Genomic DNA, 21707 nt, shown 5'->3' with positions numbered 1-21707 from the left:
GCAGAAGAGAATTAAACATTTAATGTTCCATGTATCCATGATCTACTAAGTACTCTCTCCGTCCAAAAAGCAAGTTATTCTAGGATTTAAAATTTATCCTAGAAAAAAGTCACTTTACCCTATTTAAAAAAGTGCACGTGCGTGTAAGAATCAACTACTAATAGAGGCGAACATAGTTATTTTACCTTCTCATTAATCTATCTTAAAATTTCTAGAATAACTTGTATTTAGGATAGAGGGAATATATCTTTGTTGATGTGGACAGAAGCAGATTTAGGGGGGTGAGGGGGGGGGGGGGGGGCTCCAGCTCTCCTACTGTCCAACAACTCCATTGGAGGCAAAGTGGAAGGAGAAGGAGAGAGGGGAAAAGAAGCAGAAAAGAGAAAGGAAAGGAGATGGAGGAAGAAGAAGGGAGACCCCTAAAACCTAAAATCTGCCTCCGCCACTGGATGTGGATGAAGCAAGAAGCACGGACGACAGAAACGAGGAGGGGGGGGGGGGGGCATCACAGAGGATCACGAGGTGGAATAAAACGCCAGCTCTGTCGCTGGCAGCAGGCTGGGTGCCGTGTTTTAGCCCGGCGGTGTGCAAAACGCCCGTTCCCTCTTCTCTCTCCTTTTCTCTGTCTGCCAGCAAGGAAATTTATGACGTGTCCATGTATTCAGCCTGCTGAGGTGGCTCTATAATACAAGTATCACGTTTTTTTCTATTAAGTTGATGGACGCTGGGCGGAGTAAACAAGTGCTGCATCATCACGCCGCCCCAATGATTCGCACGCCCATCATCAACCTGCTGGATCGGCCCGCGAGTCGCGACAGCGACAGTGTACATCTGATCCTGCTCCTCTGCTGCTCATTTCTCATGGAACCGCAGGCATGCATGCACCAGCAGCCCGGAGGAAGCTGCTGGTGTGCTGCATACAGTCTGAGTTCTCTTCTTGATTTATTTTGTTTTTTTCTCGCTCCGAAACTTCTTGATTTGATTAGTTTTCTTCCTTGGTACTACTTGATTTGCCTTTTTAAAAAAACTTCATGATTTGTTTCCAATAATGCACAACCAAAGTTATGGATAGCAAAACAATGTTACGTGAAAAAAAAAGCCACTGAAAGCTGAACAAACATGCAGGCAGTACACTTTTGATCCATAGAGTCTACCGAGTAAAATTGCCGTGATACCCAATAGGCACGTTAGAAGCAGGCTTCAGAAATGGAAATTGGAAACTGCGGTTACGGACAATCCGACTTCAAAAGCAGTTGAGGCAAAAGAAATGTCAGGTATCTTAGGGCTCTCTGCCTCAAGCATGCAATATTTTCTTTCAAAACTCATGCTCAAAGGTAGCGGACACTGAGCTTTCAGTTAAAAAACCAAATAAACTGATTGAGAAAAAAAAAAGTAGAAAGATAAAAACAAACGCCCACCGTGGGGCTCGAACCCACGACCACAAGGTTAAGAGCCTTGCGCTCTACCGACTGAGCTAGACGGGCTACTTGTCAGGATCTAAGAGCCCACAGCCAGGAACAGCCTCATTGATTCTGCATCTCGTTCGGAGTTTCAGTGCGAGTGTTGCTACTGCAAAACACATTTCTTGCATACTCAGGAAAGCAGCGCCACAGTTACGCGGCACACGCATCCATTCTTGAGAATGTTGGTGCTTGCTTGCACCGAGACACATGATACACAGAAAGCAAAAGCAGCTGCTTGCTTGGCCCCTGCGAAACTGCAAATGGCAAGCAAGAGCAAATCCCAACCAAATCAGCCAAGCAACCCGTAGGCATTTGAATACGACGTCCTAGATGCCATCAACGCCATCCCTTGCCGGGAGAAGACGACTCCTCTGCTTATCGGAAGCCTCACTCTCACACGACGTGCCTGCCTGCGCACTCCCATCCGCCAATCCATTTTTTTAAAAAAAAAAACACGCTATTTGGAGTATGATATGATGAACCACGCACAAACTGTCCTCTGTACACTCACAGATTTTCATTATCACAATTCACAAAAACAACTTACAAGTACAAACTATTCCCTGTACAATTTCGTTCGTATTCACAAATCTCACGACGAAACAATGCCGAAATCCGTCCTGGCTCTTCGAAAAACTCGAGCCGGCGAAGAACAAACTTTTGGACCAAATGTACAACGCGTGACTGACGACGAGCTCGTGCGTGCTATGTACACGGCGGCTATACACGGATGACGCAGTGGTCGCCGCCCGCCGGCGCCCGCGCGGCCGCCGGCGCCTGGCGCTTCTCGTAGTGCCGGTGGATCTCGTTCACCAGCCACCGCGCCTTCTTGACCGCCTGCGGGGTCCCGTCGGCGATGAGCGCGTACAGCGCCGGCATCAGGCCCGGCAGCTTGCCCAGCAGCGCCAGCACCCTGTCCCCGCCGTGCCGGCCCAGCGACGCCAGCAGCGACGCGCCGTGCTCGTTGGCGGACCGCGACGCCGACTCGCCGAGGAAGTCCACGAGCCGGGTCACCAGCTCCGAGCTCGCCGCGACGGCGCGCGCGCCGGCCGGCTGCTCCGCGATCCTCGCGAGCAGCGCGACGGCGTCGAGGGCCAGGTCGTCGCCTTCGGCGGCAGCGGCGGCAGGGGAGCCCAGCAGCAGGCCCGCGAGCGCGGCCACGGCGCCGGCCGACACCGCCCGCCCGTGCGCGTCGGTGCACTGGAGCAGCCCGTAAAGGCTCGCCAGCGCGTTCTTGCGGCCGCGGTACGCGCCGTCCCGTGCCAGGTGCACCAGCGTCGGGATCGCCTCCGGGATGCGGCTGATCTCCTCGCAGTACTCCGGGTTCGACGACAGGTAGAACAGCACGGCCGCCGCGTTCTGCCGCGCCTCCACCCTGGCGGCCACGTTCACGGCGTCCACGATGAGCCCCAGCCCGCCTGACTCCACCAGCGCCCGCCGCCCGGCCGGGTGCTTCGACAGGTTCAGGAGCCCCGCCACGGCGTTGTCCTGCACGGACGCGTCCCCGGAGGAGAGCAGGTGGAGCAGCCACGGCACGGCGTCGGCCTCCACCAGGCACGCCCGGTAGAAGACGTTCCGCTTCGAGAGCTTCCGGGCCTCGTACGACGCCTTCTTCTGCTGCTTGGGCGTGCCCCTGGACAGCCTCGCGATGAGGAACGCCACGGCGAGCCGCACGCCGCCGGCCGCGGCCGCGCCGAACGGCGCCAGGGTCTTGTCCACCGCGCATCGGTGCTTGCTGCTGGGCTCCTGGAGCGGGACACCCCGGCTGAGGAGCAGCTGCTCGATGATCCCACGCGCCGCGACGTTCGGCACGAGCTCCGCGCTCCGGAGCCGCTCGCCGGTGACGGGGCACGTCCGGCACCCGCTCTTGATCCACTTCTTGATGGACGCGCGGTCGTACGTCTGGCCGGTGGCCACCGTCACCGGGTCGGTCATCAGCTCCAGCGTGATCGGGCACTGCAGCGCCTCTGGGTTGATCCACGCCGCGCACCTGGCCGGCGGCCTGGCCACCGCCGCCGCCTCGGCCTTGTCGGCATCGTCAATGCGGTCGAACAAGACGACGCGGCAGTAGACGAGGAACGCCATGAGGCCGCCGATGAGCACGAGGTCGTTGTCGTCCTCGCCGCCGGTCTCCAGGCGCTCGAGCAGCTCGGCCTCCAGGAACGCCCCCTCCTCGGCGCAGCCCGACCAGGTCGCGGCGCCGACGCGGTCGAGCACGTGCCGGGCGTCCTCGGCGTCAGGCATGACGCCGCCCGCGAACCGCGCGAGAACCGAGCGCACGCCCCGCGCCGCGCGGTCGTCCTCCGGGTCCGGTCGCAGCCGCGCCGCCGCGCGCCACGCGTGCGCTGACACCAGCCCCGCGAGCTCCCGCGCCTCGGCGGACGCCGCGACCACGCCCTCCGGCAGCGTGTCCACCGCCGTCGCGACGGACCCCATCACGACCCGGAGCTCGGAGGCGGCCATCTCGGCGTTCATGAGCACCCACAGCCGCGCCCCCTTCCGGGCGCAGTCGGCGAGCAGGAGTCGCAGCTTCTGCAGCGCCACGTGCAGCTCCGAGAACCCCAGCACCGCCTCGTCGGGCAGCGGGCGGGCGTCCCCGCCGGACGCGGCGCCGCGGACCGCGTGGAGGAACGCGTGGAGCAGGTCGGCGATCCGGACGGCCTCGCGCGCCGCTCCCCGGACCGCGGGGAGCGCGTCCCCTTGGAGGCCGGCGGCGTCCGCGGCGAGGGAGAGCAGCGACGCCAGCAGCGGCGCCGGCGCGATGGCCTCGCACGGGCACACCGCCGGCCGCGCCAGCATCCTCCGGCGCCTCGGCTGCTGCCCGCGCTCGTCCGGCGGCGGCATATCTCCTCCTCCGGCGATCGGAGCACAGAAATTCGTGACAGGGGAAAAAGATTCAACGAGCAGCAGCAGGGATGATCCAATCCAAGAACACGATTCCTCTCTCTGTCTCTGTCCGTCTCCTGCCGTCGCGGCGTCCGGCCAAATTTGGAAGCGCGCGTACTTATACAGGCGCGGGCACACGTGTTGCCCCCGCGGGGCCGGATGGGGGGGCACGTGGCGATCTGTCCACGTGGACGGTGGCCGGCGGGCCCCCGGCGATGGTTCCCGGACGGTGAGGGGCAGCTTCGGCGACGGCGAGGGGATTACGCGCCAAATTTATGGAGGCGCCGTGCAGGTGCCGCGCTGGACGATCTATCTAACGAACTGGATGCGGCTGTGGCTCGAGGATATTAAAGATAGGCCCGAATCATCGGCGCCAAACCGAACAGGAGAGATAACCTTGACAAGCTAGATCAAGCTGGTTTCGAGTAAAAGAATCCAGATCGGATTCACCTCAGCTTGGATGGGCGTAGGCTGGCTTTTTGCGTTCCAGGAAATGTTGAAGCCTGGAGTTTTCGGTCAGTCACGAAAAATTTGGGTGCATTTTAGCTCACCCAGCACGTGATAACTTTTAAGTTCATCCATATATCTAACGGCCACCCTTTTCCTTTTTTTACAAAAAAAAATTGACCGCTTTATTATCGGAACAAAGTGTAGAGTGTCTGTTGTCTTGCGTTGCACAAGTTTAACGTATTCGAGACACGTCCGTCAAAGAAATAGAGGGGGCGATCAACGTGATCGGCCAAGTTCACCTCAAAGGCATTTTCTTTCTTGAGGTTTTTGCAGAGGCTGAGCTGCTCCACTCGGTCCTTGGTGGTTGACTCCCCCTTTCAATTCAAGCACTCCAATGCATATGACCATCAACTCTTGTGCCTGGCTTAAGCAGAATCTTCCATCTTATTAACAACTTGGTGGCAATACGGTCCTTTTCGTTTTGACTCTAATCTTCTTAACCTCATCTGGATGTCGATGGATCCTAGCGTCTTAGGAATCAACTACCTCTACTCATCATTTACCATTATCATCTTCAAAAGTTCGAATCGGCCTCAACCGTTCCTTATCTCCTTGACCCTTGATTGGACAAATTTGAAAAAAATTCTCACGTACCATTGGTTAAAACCTAAATCCCTTATATACCACTGTTAGTGACTATGGGGGACCCACATGTCATAGACACAATAATAGCATATGAGGGATTACAAGTTTTCTCGGTAGCATATAAAGAAATTGCCCAACAAACTTATGTGAGCTTCCTCGCATCATCCTCACCTTCACTCTATGTTCCTTTACCGTCTACGACAGCTCCATGCTTTTGCTCCATTTAGAACCAAATTCATCTTAATTTTGGCATCCCCACTTGAGACCTCCCTTTGCATATGTGGTTGGATTGCATGAGATTTCGTTCTTCCAAACCAGGCGTGATCGATCTCATGGCTGCATGTTGCTGGAGGTGCAGTTTCAGAAAGCCTGTGTAAGTGGTGACTAGCTAATGCCTAGAGGTGCAAATTGGTGATCAAATTGGTGATCTCTAGATGCACCTCCAATACTTTTTAGTTTAAATATTTATACTATTTTTCTAAAATAGATTTTAATTTTAAATAAATAATATAAATATTTAAACTAAAATAGATTAAAATAGTTTGAAGGTGTACCTAATTTACACCTATTAATGCCGAACACCCGCGATTCGTTTCGAGTAGAAGCAGGCGCTATTATATTATTGGCGTTTCCGTACACGCGCCCCCGTTCGGACTCGGAGCGCGTGCCGCCGCCTGCCACGTTTGTACTTGGCTGTACGCCGCCGGGACCGTCTGCTACTGCTGGGAATGAAAGAATTACGAAGCAGATCTTGGCCCACCTGACCGCCGACTTGTGCACGTGGCGACGACGAAGATCTCGCGGCGAGAGGCGCCCATGTCACGAGTGGTCGGCGGCCGGGCCCAGCTGGCCGATGCCGCGCCATCCCGCCGCCCCACTGCCCCCAGCGGCGTGGGCTTCGGGCGGCGCCGCCGGCACGCCGCCGCGTGCACTTCACGAACGTGCGCGCTTGCGCCGGCGGGGACCGCCGTCGTCCGTAGCGTACGGTACGGACTCCGGAGTTGCCCGGGCATGTCGTCATCATGGCCGTGAGCTCGCGAGCCAAAACCAAGCTATGCTAGGCAAAGGTAACCGCCGGTTGAAGGATCGTTCGTAGTAGATAGATTGTGGCTACTTGTTTCCCTTAAAAAGCTAGTGTGATGATCGCGACGCTGTACCACACAAATGCCGTCGTCGTCTCTCCTCTCGTGCTCCCGGCCGACCAGACCGCTCGCGGCATGGCAACATCAGCGAGCCACAAACAAATCCAGATCTAGCCAAGCGTGCCTCCGCCGGCCGGCGATTACGCCCTGGCCGTCGTGGGGTTCAGAGAATGTTCTACTGTGCTGTGACCGGTTGGAGTCCGCAAGTGTTCAGTGCCCTGATGATTGGTACGGTCGGTCGCCGTGCCATGCACCCTCGGGCACAATTTTAAGAGATAATTGCCTGTGAGCCACTACAAAAAGTCGAAATTCCTGATTTACCACTGAAAAAATCATGATGCCTCTTATGCCATCATTTTGTTTTTCTAGACCCTTCAGCGCTACTACTGTCATTTTTGAAGTTGAAGATGCTGTTAGGTTTCAATTCTTCAAAGAAATGTCCTTAGGCCATGTTTGGATGAATGGGAAAGAGAAAGAGAAAGTGTAAAACTCTTGCTCTTTTGCACTTTTTTTTGCACTTTTGGATCCAAACACCTCAAAGTGCAAAAGGGCAAATGCTACCGTAATTTTGCTAATTATGGATTAATTAGGCTTAATAGATTCGTCTCGTCATTTAGTCCTCGTCTATGTAATTAGTTTTTTAATTAAACTATATTTAATACTTCTAATTAGCGTCCAAACATCTGATGTGATTGGAGCAAAAATTTTACCATTTACCCTTTTGCCATTTGGGGATGGATGTGGGGCCATCTCTCTCTGCTCTCCCGCCGCCGCCTGTCTTGCTCGACCGGCTAGTGTACGTCGAGCTCCCCGTTAGGAATCTGCCGCGCCCCCGAGCCTTCGTCATCCTCTCGTCCGTGCTGCCGCGCTAGCGTCCTTCCTCATAGAGTCGTAGCGCACTCCGCGTCGCGTACGGCGACAGCGAGCTCGATCCGACCGGCTGCTCTGCGGCTGGTGCTCGTGTGTGTGCCACGTTCCGCCCTTCTCACCTTCCATCTCGCGTGGATCTAGTCGCGCTGAAGTTCGCGACGGCCACGCGGTCTCCTCCCTCGTCGAGTTCGGCGACCAGCTCGAGCAGGCAAAGGCCGAGCTCGGCACGACGATCCATGAGCGGTGCATCCACGCGAGCAGCGTGGCTGGGTGGAGGCGCCATGGCCGTTGAGGTAGAGTTGTGGTGTGGCCGCCTGCCGCCGGCCGAGCTAACGGGCCACGGCAATGATGAGGACGGGTCCGAGCCTGCGGCCGCTTGCGCCGCTTCCTCGCACTTGGATTGATTTTTCACGAAGACAAACTCGTTTTGGGAGAAGAGAATAGAGAAAGGGTTGTTTAGAAGAAGAGCCTGAGCGCAAAGGCGACATTTCCGACATCTGTTAGCTGCCGTTTGCTCTAAAATAGACGGCAGTGGCAGTAAGAGGTCTAACAAAAGAAATTGATGGCATTGAAGGTGCGCTAACTTTTCTAGTGGTAGGCAAGGGATTTTCATTGTTTCAATGGCTCGTAGGTAATTGCCTTCGATTTTAAGGTGGCATTTCCGGCCGGCTCCACCCACTTACAAAGAGCGTCAGATAGATCAGCTGACCACGCTCCTCGACGATAATAAAAAATCAAATGAAGCTTGAATAACACGCGAGCCTGCTCCATCGTTCAATTCAGGCTCTCGACGCTGCCTCCTCCTGCAGGGTGCTGGCCGGATCCGATCCATCGCTGCAGCTGCGAAACCATTCGTTAGAAGTGAAAGTTGAGAGAGAATGAAACGTGGCAAAAGTGTAAGAGATTCTCATTGATGTAAATGTTTATATATATATATATATGTAGTCTCAAGGGGTATGAAGATATCCCTTGGAGAGGTCCGATCCCTTGAAGAGTCCGCTTCGATTATCCATATCATTAATTAAATAATTTAATTAAACTAATTGATCACTATCGAAAATGTTTCACAATAACATTATTGATCCGAGTCCCTGCATCATCATTATTATTATTTATGTATAGTACTTCTATGCATTTATACTAATCATTAGGAGCTACGACTGCCCAGGCTAGATTAGATGTCGGCCTGCATATACGCCTGTGTTCCCAGCCAACCATGCACCGGTACAGGGCCTATTTGGAAAAGAGGAAGAAAATTGAAAGTGCAAAAAAATCAGCAATAAGAAACAGAAGATAGTGGCAAATTCATCTCCTGCATCAGTTGGAGCTATAGTTGTCCCGGCTGCCCATGCTGCCCCTGCTACTGGTGGTGCTGATGCCGAACCGTCTGCAAGATCTGATGGAAAGAAGAAGGAGAAACAGAAGCTATACCAACGTTCGACCATCGAAGCAGTGGACTATCCAATGGCAAAGAAGAAAGAAGCTGACGTTGAGAAAAACTTGAAGAAAGAAGAGAGGCGCAATAAAGCCTTTGCTTTGCAGGAAGAAAGGATCAAATTAGAGAAAGAAAAGTTTGAGTTCCAAAGAGATCCGGAAGAGGAGAGAATTCTTAGATTGGATTTGAGTACAATAAACTACAAGTAGCAGCAATATTATGAAACGCGTTAGAATGAAATTCTTGCAGGCCGTTTCAATATCTAGTTTTGTCTAGTTTGAGTTCAGTTTGAGTTCAATTTGAGTTGCGTTTTAAAGTCACTAAAATATTCTTATTTTATTATTGTTCATCGTACTGTTCAAACAAAAGTTATATAAGTAATAGTATCATGTTCTGCCACAAATTATTGAATGCAATACATAAAATAATTCTTAATCTATACTATATAAATCTGAATGGTTCTGCCACGAATGCTCGATCAGGTCTGCCTTAAGCTGAGTATGCGTTTTCTTGTTCTTCATGTTTTTTAATTCTGAATGAAAGCATTTAATTCAGGTGCAGCATTACGAGAAACAGTCACCCTTTCTCCTATGTCCTCGTAGTTGCAAACATATTGACCTATATCATCGAAGTTGTAATTATATTGTCCTCAGTGCTCATCCCGCTCTGTCTTCAACAATCATATTATGCATTACGATGCAAGCCGTCATAATATTACGGAGCGTGTCTTCATCCCACAAACGTGCCAGCCCACGAACAATAGCAAAGCGAGATTGTAAAACCCCAAATGCCCTTTCAACATTCTTTCGACATGCTTCTTGTGCCTTTGCAAAATATTTTTTCTTATTACCTTGTGGTGTGGCTCTGGAATGGTCTTAATAAAAGTTGTCACGGCGGATATATGCCATCTACTACATAATAACCTATTGAATATTCATGTCTATTGATGTTGTAATTAACTTTTGGACCTTCTCCCTCAGCAAGCCTGGCAAATATAGGAGATCTTTGAAGCACATTAATGTCATTGTGTGAACGAGGCATGCCAAAGAATACATGCCATATCCATAGATTTTTAGATGCAACTGCTTCCAGTATAATTGTAGGCTCCTTTTTGGTCTCCTGTGCATTCCATACCATACCATGCAATTGGACAATTTTTCTAGCTCCAATACATACAATTTATGGACCCATGCATACCAGGAAATCCTCTGCTCGCTCCAATTACAAGTAACCTAGCAGTATCCTGTTTATTAGGCAGCCTCATGTACTCCGGTCTGAAAACCTCAACAACAGCTACTACAAACTTCCTCAAAGCTTCTAGAGCAGCACTCTCACCAATACGAAAGTACTCATCCAAAGCATCAGCCGGTACTCTATAAGCTAACATACGAAAAGCCGCAACGACCTTCTGCAAACAAGTTAGTCCTAGCACACCGACTGCATTCCTCTTTTGCACAAAATAATCATCATGTTCCTCAACAACGTTCATTATGTGAAAAAATACAGGTCACCTCATTCGAAACCTATGTCACAACGCAATTAAAAAATTAGCTATACTATAAGAGATTTCACAAAAAATTGAAAAATATAGTGCAAACATGCGACCCAGCGGAAATGAGCCTAGAGCTCAAGTATGAAAGTGAAGGGTTGTGTGTGTTGTGTGTCTCTATTCTAGCCCCCCTTCCCTCATATTTATATGGGTGTACCGGGGGTTTCCAACCGGCAATCTCGTGGAGCATTGCAGAACCGCCTTCTAGAGTTCACCAGGAATCAACATGTGGAAACTGGAGGAGCGGGGGCCCAATGGCAGTTCGGGCGAACCTTGGCCACCGACTTTGGCCAGGAGGCTGGCAGGTGGGCCCTAAGGTCTATTCTAGGTGACTTGGCGCAGTCACTCTCTCCCTCTCTCCTAACATCTCTAGAGATGAGCCTAGAGCTCAAGTATGAAAGTGAAGGGTTGTATGTGTGTTGTGTGTCTCTATTCTAGCCCCCTCCCCTCATATTTATAGGGGTGTACCATGGATTCCTGGCTGGCAATCTCGTGGAGCCTTGCAGAACCGCCTTCTAAAGTTCACTAGGAGTCGACATGTGGAAGCTAGAGGCACGGGGCCAGTGGCGGTTCTTCCGAACCAGTGGTTCGGCTGAACCCTGGCCACCGCCTTTGGCAGGTGGGCCCCAAGGTCGGTTCTGGGTGATTTGATATAGTTCTAGGTTGGTTGCATATTTTGGTGGACCATTTGATCCATAGGATGCTGAACAATATATTATAATTGATCGGAGAGGTGTTGCCTTGGATTGAGAATATGTTTAAGCTGTTAGGTGGGTCCTTTGATCCTCGTGCTTGCTCATGATTGGTGGGTGCCTCCTCCATGAACCGCTTGAAGACACGGACCAGCTCGCCCACGGGCTCGCTCCACGCCCGGAGCGAGAAGAAGGCGTGCCCCTGCCCGGGGAACTCCACGACCTCCACGGGCTACCCCATCCCCCTCATCCTCCTCACGAACTCCACGTTCCTGTCCCGCAGGATGTCGTCCCCGGCCACCACCACCAGCGTCGGCGCGAGGGCCACCGCGTCCGGCGCCGGCGCGCCCGGCCCGAACGGGTTCAGGAACGGGTGGTCCGCGGTGGCGCCCGGCGGGAGGCACAGCCGCGCGAACCGGGTGGACATGTCGCGGTTCAGGTACGCGTCGTCCGGGCAGCGCAGCTCGGAGGGGGTCGGCTCGGTGCCGGTGAAGAAGGGCATCAGCGGCACGAACCCGCGGAGCCGCACGGGGTGGAGCGCGCGCACGCCCGGCGCGCCGGAGAAGCGGACGTTGAGGTGGTGCGCGAGGACGCCGACCGCCGACTCGCCCGCGACGAAGACCCGGCCCGGGTCCGCGAGCTCGGACAGCCAGGGGTCGGCGCCGCCGGACTCGGAGAGTCGGAGGAGGGGGAGCGGGCGGCCTGGCCGCGGAGCCAGAGGAGGACTGCGGCCGCGTCGTCGATGGCGGCCGGCAGGCGGTGCTCCGGGGCGAGGCTGTAGTCGGCGGAGAGGACGAGCGCGCCCGCCCCCGCCGCGAGCCTGCTGCAGGCCGCGTGGAATTGCGGGTCGCGTAGGAGTTGATGCAGAAGCCGCCGCCGTGGAAGGCGACCACGACGGGGAGCTTGCTTCCCGCGTCGCCGTCGGCGAAGGCCGCGGCTGACGAAGCTGGCGGCTTGTACACGCGGAGGCCCAGGCCGAGCGCGGCGTCGTAGACGACGTCCTTCCACTCGACGGACGGGTCGACGGGGACGTCCACGGCGCCCGCTGCGGAGCGCACGATGGTGCCGTCGCTGAGCACCTGGAGGACGCCGCGGCAGTCCTCCACGACGCGCGGCGCCGCGTCATCGGCGGTGGCCGTCGAGCAGACAACCATGGTAGCTAGCAAACGCAGATGGAGCGCTGCCGGGGGCGCGTGGGGAAGATAAACAAGAGGAGGTGAGTGAGTTGCCACCCGTTGGGCAGATCAGATGATGTCTCCATATGGTGGTTTAAGACTTTGGCAGTGACTTTCAAACTACTCTTTCAAGCAAGCATAACTTGGAACGGCTGTTGCCTTGGCTTCTTATTAGACTGACATGAAACAAAAACACAATGGATTCCATAGTGTTTACATCAGAGCGTAGGACCGAATCCGGTGAATGGGGGTAAAAAAGGCCCAAATCAAAGTCTTAGTGGCACCAGCAAAAAAGTACTCCGCCAATAGGAGAACTTCAGACCGAGGAATACTCATCAATATACAGAACAAAGCCATGGATTCCTATAAAAAAAAGCCATGGATTGGGCAGTCTCGAGTACCAAACCAGCAATCGTTTCTTATAGATGCAGAGTCAACACAAATGCTGTTTTATTGATACCCCGAACAATCAGCTCACGGCTACAACTTTACAGGTTTATTACGCATGCCATGATACAGTTAGGCAACACTCGAAGCAAACACCCCTTGTCTGACTGTCTGAGTAAACATCCCCCTAACACAAGTTGAAGACACTAGGCTAGCGACTTGAACTGCTGAACAGCAGTAGCAGCAGCGAACCTGAATGCCGGTCTTCTTAGTAACGGTACTTGGTGGAGTAGTCCTTGGGAGCGATCACCAGACCACGGCCCTTGCGGGCACCCCTGTAGACCGTCTCCACAATGTCAATGAACTCCTGTTTGTCCTTCAGGGCCCAGTTGATCTTGTTGTTGTTTCCCGTCCCGAGATCGATCATGATGTGCTTGTTCCGGAAGAAGAACATGACTGTTGATGGGTCGTACAGCTCATACATGGTGTTGAAGTCAGGGACCTCGGTGATGTCGACAAGGTAGATAACCGCAAAGTTCTTTATGGTTTCAGCGACTGCTGCCAGCACTTCATCCATCTAAACATAAACAAGAGTGGGTAAGAATGAAGTTGTTTATAAGCGTGCTACATAAGTGTAGAACCAAATCATACAGCAGCACTAAATTAGTCTGGAACCAAATCACAAGACCATGTCAGAGTTAACAAGCAACAACGTGACATGTAGTTATTCACAAAGCATTGAAGTAAAGACCTCGAAGCTACATCACTTTATAGTTTCATTGAGCAACTAATGCCAAAATGAAGCATTTAAGTTGCCAGTTAGCTCTCAACATGAACGGATAGATGTAATATGTTACTTGACAAAGAAAACGCCCTATCCACCTTTTTTAGAAACAAGGTTTCTCCCACTTTATTTCAAGGAAACAAAGCAAAGTCTTTTTACAGCTGTTCGGTATCACTATGAGATACACTTCTGTTCCAAACTTAAACTAACAAAATATCACATGACATACATAAGGATCAAGTGAATACAACGGTAACATGTAATGCTACAATACAATCAAGGTCAGAACATAACTGGAACATGTGGTGCTACAATACAACCAAAGCTACTAAACAACAGTTTGTTCTTATAATTTAATCGGCCAAGTAGCAAACAGGCAACAGGGTGCACAGAGCCCCAAATCTCATTTACTTTTCTGTCTCCTGATCAATCGACATGTGGAACAAGAGTTTACAGACTCTAAATCAGCAAACTACTACAGTTCAGAATCAGAATTCTCTTATGCAGAATCTGGACTGAATATCCCTAAACAACACCTAACTTGTCTGCATCTTCTCCACAACAAATGTTGACACAATTTTAAGGATTCTTCAATAAATTCAGTAGCAACATGTCTCAAGCAAAAAGGACAGGCTTCCACAAGCAGGAAAGCAGCCACAGGCGGAAACAAATGCTAAGTCTCATAACTCACTGGGAAGATACTGCCCTACCAGCAGTTACTTTAATTTAACATGGTAACTCCCAATAAGCTTTAAAATCATGCAAGGTTAAATAGACTTCAAGTTTATCTAACTCCCTATGCGGAACAATAGCTTTGTTTTGTCTGGGGAAGAGGAGAAATTTACTGGAATACAGTATTCCCAGTACAATTTTGCATTGACAATCAATCTATCCCCCAACAACATAAAAGCCGAAGACAGTATGAGCGTTGACCTTATAGCGACAAACAAAGCAGGAAGCTAGCGATGCAGCTCCTAAATGGCAAGTTTATAGACCAGTTATTACCCGTCTGTATCATAGCGTAAATAATCCCTACTCGCGCTCACTTATTAACATGAGGATACACGGATTGCACAAACTATACCAGCAAAACTGCAATAGTTCGTGTATGCGTCAGTGATCAGAACCCTTGGCTCGATTCTCCTGAACTCGAGAAACCTACTGCAGCGCCCACAATACAAATCCTTATCCTCAATTTCCTAAATTCAGCAAATCCCCTGGCCTCGAGGAATTCGATATTCCCACACTCCCCCCATGGCCCATCGACCTGGACCCCAAAGTACAGCACAGGAGGCATCCATAGGCAGGAACAGACCGAAATCGCACGCAAGCGAATCGAACAGACGCAGATCGAGGAAGAGCGGGAGCTAGGGTTAGGAGGCGCTCGAGGTACCTGCATGCAGGTCTCGTCCCAGTCGTGGCCGAATCGGATGATGACGAGGCGCTCCTCCTCGGCGAGGATGGCCTGGTCCACCGCCCACCCCGAGTGCAGGTGCGGCAGCAGGTACGACATCTTCTTCCGCCGCCGGCCGGGTCCCCCTCCTCCTCTTCTCGACTCTTGTCTTCTGCGGGCGCCGAGCCGCTGACTCGCGAGAAGAATCGGTTCGCAGAGAAGGAGCGCCTGAGACCCACTAGCGGATCTGGAGGTAGACGGCGGCGGCGGAAGCGGAGGACGCGCCCGGATGGCGGGTGGAGGCAGGTCAGGTAATCCGCTCCGCTCCCCGGAGACGGGTCAGAGTCAAGAGTTCGCTGCAGCGTCACGCGGCACACGCGTGGAGGTGGATCAAGGCTGGTCTCGACGGCCGGCAGAGCCTGAGCGTGCGTGCCCGCCTCGGCCTGGAAGGCCCTAATCCCGGCCCAATACCGGACGTTGGGCCATACAAGCGCAAGTCCAGGAGGATCCTAAAGGAAACCAGGCCCACTGAGATCTCCTCCTCGCCGTCATGGCCTCATGGGCTTCATGACCGTCACGAGGCCTTCTAGGCCCACCGGCAAAGCCGCGAAGCGATTGAATGAATGAGTCCGTTTTCCTCTTTCCTAGCACCCTTCCTTTTTATTCGTCCTTTGGGTCATATGCTCGTGTCCTCTGCCTCTAGCATGAAAAGCTAACATATTCTTTACCTCTGAAAGAAGCTACAATGTCCTGTCCTGATGAGAATCTAAGAAAGCTAGCGTAAGGCCGGCAAGCATGTTTACCTAGACGCCCAAGATAAAAAGAAGAAAGGGTGGTTCATGCCATTTCCCAAAGGCATGCGCCGCGACCCAAAAGTCAGCAAGCCTATCCTATCTCCTCCTTTTTTTTTCCGACGCGATCTAGCGTGAGCTTATCCGGAAAGAGACCGTGTTGACTTTTGACGTTGCCGTCGACTCCAGAGTCCAACCGTAACGGCAGTGCAAATAAAACCAGACAAGCCAAGCACAACTCCTCCTGCAGTCGGGTCCTGTTGCTGTTCCAGCACCGTTCATTCTCAGGAGCTGACTTTGGAGGGGCCTCAAAAGCAGAGCCTTGACTTTTCTGGGCTCTGAACATGCGTGGCTTCGGCATGTCCCACGCTCATTCAGCGCTACTCCAATCTCTCTCTCACACACACCCCTCGGAAACGAAGAGAGCACCTATGCCTTGAGATACACGGCAGCAATGGAAAGCGCATGCATGCATGCAATGCAGCTTGCTTGTGCTTGAAGGAGCATCTCGGCTATACTGAAAGTGAAAGGAGATCGACCACAGATTCACAGAGCACGTTGCACCTACCTCTAGTCCTCTACCTCAAAGATCGTTTCCTCATCATCGTTGCAGAAAAAAAAGCAAGGCTAGAAACTCCAGCCCAGCTACAAAAAATCCCAAAAATCTACCTTATCCTAGCCCAGTCCCCCGTGTGTGCGTTGCGTGTCAGTGTCAGTGTGCGTGCCGCATCACATGAAGGCCATGCCGTCGTCCCACTCCATCTGTCCGCCCGCATTCTTTTTCAAGGCTGCAGCTGCACCCTAGCAGGAGCCGGCTGCAGGCAGGCAGGACCGAGCAAGCGTGAATGTGCATGCACTGATGCACGCACTGCACCGCATCAGAATGCAGACCCTCCTCTCCACCTCACGTCTTCACCAGCTCACGCGCATGGCCGCATGGGCAAGGGCAAAGCCCCGAGCTGCCGCACATCACATCCATCCGCCGGTAGCGGCCCGGCCCTAGCTTTCCTCTGGGATGAAAACTGAAAAGGGAGTCCGATCCGGAACGGCGCGACTGGATGGATGAACGATGATGGCCGGGCAGCCGGCCATGGCTGCTGGCCGGCACCCGGCAGGCCGTTGGCCTGGCCACCTGCGCGCGCGTGCCCGGCCGTCCTCGTCGTCCAGGTCTCCATGCGGCCGATGGGCAGATGGAGGAATCAATTCAAATGCCGCGGTGCCGGTGCAGAGGCTCCGGCCGTACGCAGTTACGCTCATGTGGCCGTGCGCAGAGGGCATCAGAGAGGGAGGCGGGACGGGACGACAGGCATTCGCTGTCGCCGCCTCGCCTCTGAACGCATCGGTCCGCGCACGCAGCTGCCTGCAGGCCATCAGGTCGCAGCGCTCGAGTCAACACAGTCATGCTACCTAGCTATACCGGACAGCTTGGCCAGCTACTGCGAGCCTAGCGCGGTAGCGCCTGCCTGGCTGGCGCCATACTGTGTCACGTGCGCGTCATGTGTGTGGCACGAGGAACCGGGAGCTAGCAGCAGCAGCAGCTAGGAATCATGGGGTGGCTAGTCGTAGAGTAGAGCTGAGTTGACTGGACTCTGGCGCTAGCTGCCGGATGCCGCCGGAGCATGGGCGCGGCGCGGCGGGGCTGTCAGTACGAAGAACGTGCCCGTGGCGTGGAGCGTTTGCCGGGCTTGCCGCGCGCCTTGCCCGGCGGCGCAACGTGCCTCGCTCGTCCCGTGCGTCGCCGGCCGCATTGCTCTGTCGGTTACCCCGATTCGATTTTCGTTTTCCGGTGCTGCCGGGAGAGGGAAAGGACACGTTTGGGTGGACGGGAGTGTTTGGCTGCTCCTCCGTGGGACGATCGCGGCCGTTGGCCGGACGGGAGTTCAACGAGAATGGCTATCGGATTCGAAGAATCCTTTTCACTGCCTTTTGTCTCTCGGTGCTTTGCTAGTACTATAAGCTAGACTTACGATGAAACGTGTGGTGCTTTTAACGGGCCATAATCGAGATTACGGTTATGGTGAAGAAGGTGAGCTTGCTCCTCTTATTCTGCATCATTAGACAAAATAGGGAGTCTTAAGTTCTACCATTAAACTTGGCGTTATCTTAAAATCACAAAAGGAACATCATATGCATATGCAAGTGTTTTCTAATAATATTAAGGTAGCGTTTGGATGTAGATATTCAGGTTTGGAATTCAAAATTGGCATTGGCAACTCTAAATGCCAGCTGTTTGGATGTTCTGAAATATGCAATTGGAAATCAACACCAATACCAATCGGTATTCATCTCACCCTCTTCCCCTCATCCTAAATGCCGAGCCAAACCCCTCCGTATTCGCTGGTATTGGTTCCCTGTCCCTCGCGTCTCTCTCGCGTCCCTTCCTTCCCGTGAGTTGCGCCATCACCCTCCCCTCTCCTTCCGCCGGCAAGGCCACACCGTCCTCCCCTCCCTCCACCGGTGAGCCGCGCCGCCCTCTCCTCCCTCCGCCGGTGAGGCTTTGCCGCCTTCGCCTCCCTGCGCCGATGAGGCGCCCCGCCCTTCCCTCCCTCCGCCAATGAGGCGAGCCGTTCTCCCCCTCCCTCCCTACGCTGGCGGGCCGCGCCGCCCTCCCCTTCCTCCCTCCGCAGGCAGGCCACACACTCCCTCTGCTCATGTATGGCTTGGAGGAGCTCCGAGGCGAAGAGCTCGAGCACGGCAGCGGCAAGAACAAGCAAGGGCCGCGCCGCTTCCCTCTGCCACCAGAATGGCGCCCGTTCCTCCAGCAGCCGCGCCATTAGATAAGATATTGATGCATGGTAGACGGAATACAGCAGTTGGCATGGATCCAATCCCGACCCAAGAGCAAATTATTTGAACCCATGCCATTGATGACAAAGAAAGTAGCTGGGAGGGTCTTACTTCCGATCATTAATTCAACATTGATTGCCCCCCAAGCTGGCAAGGCTTTTCCTTCGAAGTCCTTGAGCATCATATCAATTTTGATCCGATCCACTTCGCCTTTTCCCAGCCTCCGATACGTGGTGTATGGCATCACATTGACGGCGGCCCCACCATCGACTAGCTTCTTGGTCATCGGCCAGCCATCCACGTGTCTCTTGATATACAAAGGTCTTAGGTGCCGACGTTCCTTTTCCTCCATCTTGTCGAACATAGTTGGCATCGGATCCAGAGTTAGCTGGTCCATTGCCTGCTCCTTTGTTTCTTCATGGTCGGACGGAGCCTTGAACTCCATTGGCAAAACGAAGACCATATTAACCGATGCTAACAGTGCAGTCTCATCGACTTTTTGCTTGACGAGACACACTTGGGATCTCACTTGCCTCTTTCCTTCAGTACATCCTTCTTCTAGCTCCCTATGGCACAACCTCTGAACCCTTTTTTTTAAGACTTAGTCAACCCTCCGGGGCACCATCGGGGATACATCTAAGAATCGTAATGATAGGTACGTTGATGCTCAATTTCATGGTTCAAAGGTTCTTCATCTCGCACCAGATCATTGGCTTCGTCCTCCAGCAGATCTTGCTCCTCAACCTTGCCTCCCAGCCGATCATGTACATGAACGCGTTTCTCCTCGCGCCTATCTCCGCTGATCGGCCAACGGCTCCTATCGACGTGGCAATGTCTCTTGGATGAACGGAAATCTTCACGCAACCCGTTGCACCCAGGACAGTTGTCGGCGGATGGCAATCTCACCCCTCGTTCTAACAGAAAGAAAAGAAAGGGCACCGCCAGTGATCCTCGTCGCGTTGGCTTCTTTCCTCATGATGGCGTCTCTATCTATCTTGCCAATGTTGATATTTATTCAATAACATTTGGGATGTGACAGTATTGCGAGGCCCTATGGAGCTCTGCTGTTGGTCATATTGGCTTTGACTCTTCAATTCGTCAGCCGATATCTGCATTTTGGGGTCTACAGCTCCTGTCTGCTTGGCCCATTCTGAAGTCAACACTTTAGCTTTCCCTTTATTGCCCAAATCATTGATTTCTACCATAATTTTCAAAGGGAAAGGATGCCCATCTAACTTCATCGGCTTCGTAGGATTTTCGAATTTGATCCTTCCTTGCTCAATGGCCGATTAGATCTGCTAATGGAAGGTCTTGCATTCGTAGGTATCATGGGACACATCATTATGCCACTTGCAATACTTACGATTTTTTAGCTCCTCGGTCGATGGGATCGTATGATTACTAGACAACTTGATTTGCCCTTCTTGCAATAGCAAATCAAAGATCCTATCGGCCTTGGTGACATCGAACGCGTACTCCTCTGTGTCCTTCTTGGTAAACGGGCACAAAACCACCTTTTTATTTGTGGTCCACTCTGCCAAGCCGATTTCAGCCCCGTCTTCAGAATCAGAAGAGTATTTAACGTTATTAACTTTCTTCTAAAAGGTGTTCCCTCTAGGATTCTATACGCGGACTTCAACATTCGACAGTCTCTGAGCAAGATGACTCAAGCTCTTGCGAGGAAAACCTCTCCTTGGTGTGATGTAAATGTCCTTGAAAAGCCAATTCAGCTAACTGGCTATCGCTAAGAGATAAGCTATAGCATCAGCTTCTGATGTCCCTGAATCTCTGAATGAAATCGGGGATTGGTTCATCATTCCTCTATTTTACGGCAGTCAGATCCGTAAGCTTCATCTCGGAAACACCAGCGAAGAAGTACTTGTGCAATTGCTTTTCAAGATCGGCCCAAGTGATAATGCAATTTGCTAGAAGAGAAGAAAATTAGGCAAAATGCTGATCCAGAAAGAGACAACGGGAAAAAAAGAATTTAAAGCGTCATTCCTTGAAACTTCCCCGCACTGGACTAAGAACCGACTAATATGTTCGACTGTTGTTACATTGTTCTGTCCAGAGAATTTGTTAAAATCCGGCACCCTGTACCGGTGAGGCATGGCAACTTGATCGTAGGCCTCGGGATGGGGCTTGCGATAAATGTAAGTTGGCTCCTTAGACTTTAAACCGAACTGACTCTTCATCACATTGGCTATCCGGCTGGCCCAATCAATGCTCCGTAAGACATTGCTTTGTTGTTGTACTGCCAGGTGTGATTGTTGCATCGGGGATTGAGGCTGATAAGCAACATGCTGGTGAGCCATCACCTGTGGCTGACTACTGTGTTGCATTAGAGGATTTCTTGGCCGTCGGCTGCGGAGCCAATGCACCTATTTGATAACCTTCAGCCTGTTGCTGAACGGGACAATCAGCCGAGTAGCTAATGTATGCGTCTGGGGGCCACTTGGTTGCTGCTGAAAAGTTAGTGGCTGGGTGAATGGTATTGGTGGTTGCGACCCCGAGACATGAACGACGCGCCTTGAGCTTATCCCCCTGTGCCTATAGCATTCTGAATCTGGACGAGCACCTCTGTACTAGCAAACATCATATATTCAGGAGGCATCCCTAAAGATGTATTGGGGATGCAACCATTCGGGGTGCTGAAAAGGCCTCCATGTGCCGATGACACCTTCAACAGCGAGCTAGGGGTGAATATCGGGGCTGTCGGGATTGGAGTCACCATCGGCTAATGCGCCTGTGGCTGGAGCAGATAAGACATCGGATATCCTCCAGCGCCAGTTTGTACCGTGTTGAGTTATTGTTGAACGCCAACGCCTGGCACAATAGCGCCTCCAGCTCTAGCTCCTGCTGCAGTGATGATTCCAGTTGAGAATAGCACGACCCTTTATAGCCCATCTGCATACCACCGGCCAAAGTTTCCCTGACGGCATTCTAAATCGAATTTATTAGGACGTTCAACTGGTTGATCATTGCATGATGCATAGCATAATAGAACATCTCTTGGAACTTGGCCGAGTCTTCAGTGACTGTGATTTCTCGCGGCTTTGGGAGGGCAGTTTTCTGTATGGCCTCTCCTCTTTTGGTGACACTGAAGGCTCCCAGGCAGGCCTCTGCTGGTAATCTTCTATTGCCTTCTCCAACTACTGCTTCTAGGTGACGTTAAGATCTTCCTCGGTGACCTTGAGTATGTTATCATTGTCCACCTCAGATGGCTTCTAGATGGTCATGGTGAAGTTGTTGTCTTGT

The 21707-nt window shown here is 52.5% G+C and overlaps 2 protein-coding genes, 1 non-coding gene and 1 pseudogene across 3 annotated transcripts; all 4 read right to left on the bottom strand.

The window, feature by feature from the left end:
• Window positions 1-1411: 1411 nt before the first annotated feature.
• On the bottom strand, window positions 1412-1484 carry TRNAK-CUU. Its single transcript has one exon. It is a non-coding gene; the product is annotated as a tRNA-Lys (tRNA).
• Window positions 1485-1962: 478 nt separating this feature from the next.
• Window positions 1963-4426, bottom strand: LOC112897220 (U-box domain-containing protein 19-like). The gene has a single exon (XM_025965469.1). The coding sequence runs from the start codon at window positions 4305-4307 to the stop codon at window positions 2184-2186; it is 2124 nt and encodes a 707-aa protein (XP_025821254.1). The 5' UTR covers window positions 4308-4426; the 3' UTR covers window positions 1963-2183.
• A 4991-nt stretch (window positions 4427-9417) lies between these two features.
• Window positions 9418-12286, bottom strand: LOC112898262 (annotated as a pseudogene).
• Window positions 12287-12703: 417 nt separating this feature from the next.
• On the bottom strand, window positions 12704-15243 carry LOC112897403 (thioredoxin-like protein YLS8). Its single transcript, XM_025965692.1, has 2 exons — window positions 14872-15243; window positions 12704-13271 (listed from the first exon to the last, which is right to left on the bottom strand). The coding sequence occupies exons 1-2, from the start codon at window positions 14989-14991 to the stop codon at window positions 12963-12965; spliced, it is 429 nt and encodes a 142-aa protein (XP_025821477.1). The 5' UTR covers window positions 14992-15243; the 3' UTR covers window positions 12704-12962.
• Window positions 15244-21707: the final 6464 nt, after the last annotated feature.

The sequence above is a fragment of the Panicum hallii genome, chromosome 6 (assembly GCF_002211085.1).
Source record: "Panicum hallii strain FIL2 chromosome 6, PHallii_v3.1, whole genome shotgun sequence".
In the NCBI taxonomy this organism is placed as follows: Eukaryota; Viridiplantae; Streptophyta; class Magnoliopsida; order Poales; family Poaceae; genus Panicum; species Panicum hallii.
Note: the sequence above shows the minus strand (reverse complement) of the source record. Positions and strands in the feature narration are given on the sequence as shown.

Bases quoted from the DNA above. Each gene is read 5' to 3' on its own strand.
- LOC112897220 (XM_025965469.1), bottom strand. From the start codon at position 4,307: ATGCCGCCGCCGGACGAGCGCGGGCAGCAGCCGAGGCGCCGGAGGATG.
- LOC112897403 (XM_025965692.1), bottom strand. From the start codon at position 14,991: ATGTCGTACCTGCTGCCGCACCTGCACTCGGGGTGGGCGGTGGACCAG. The intron at 13,272-14,871 runs GTACCTCGAGCG...GTTTATGTTTAG, and splicing joins GGGACGAGACCTGCATGCAG to ATGGATGAAGTGCTGGCAGC.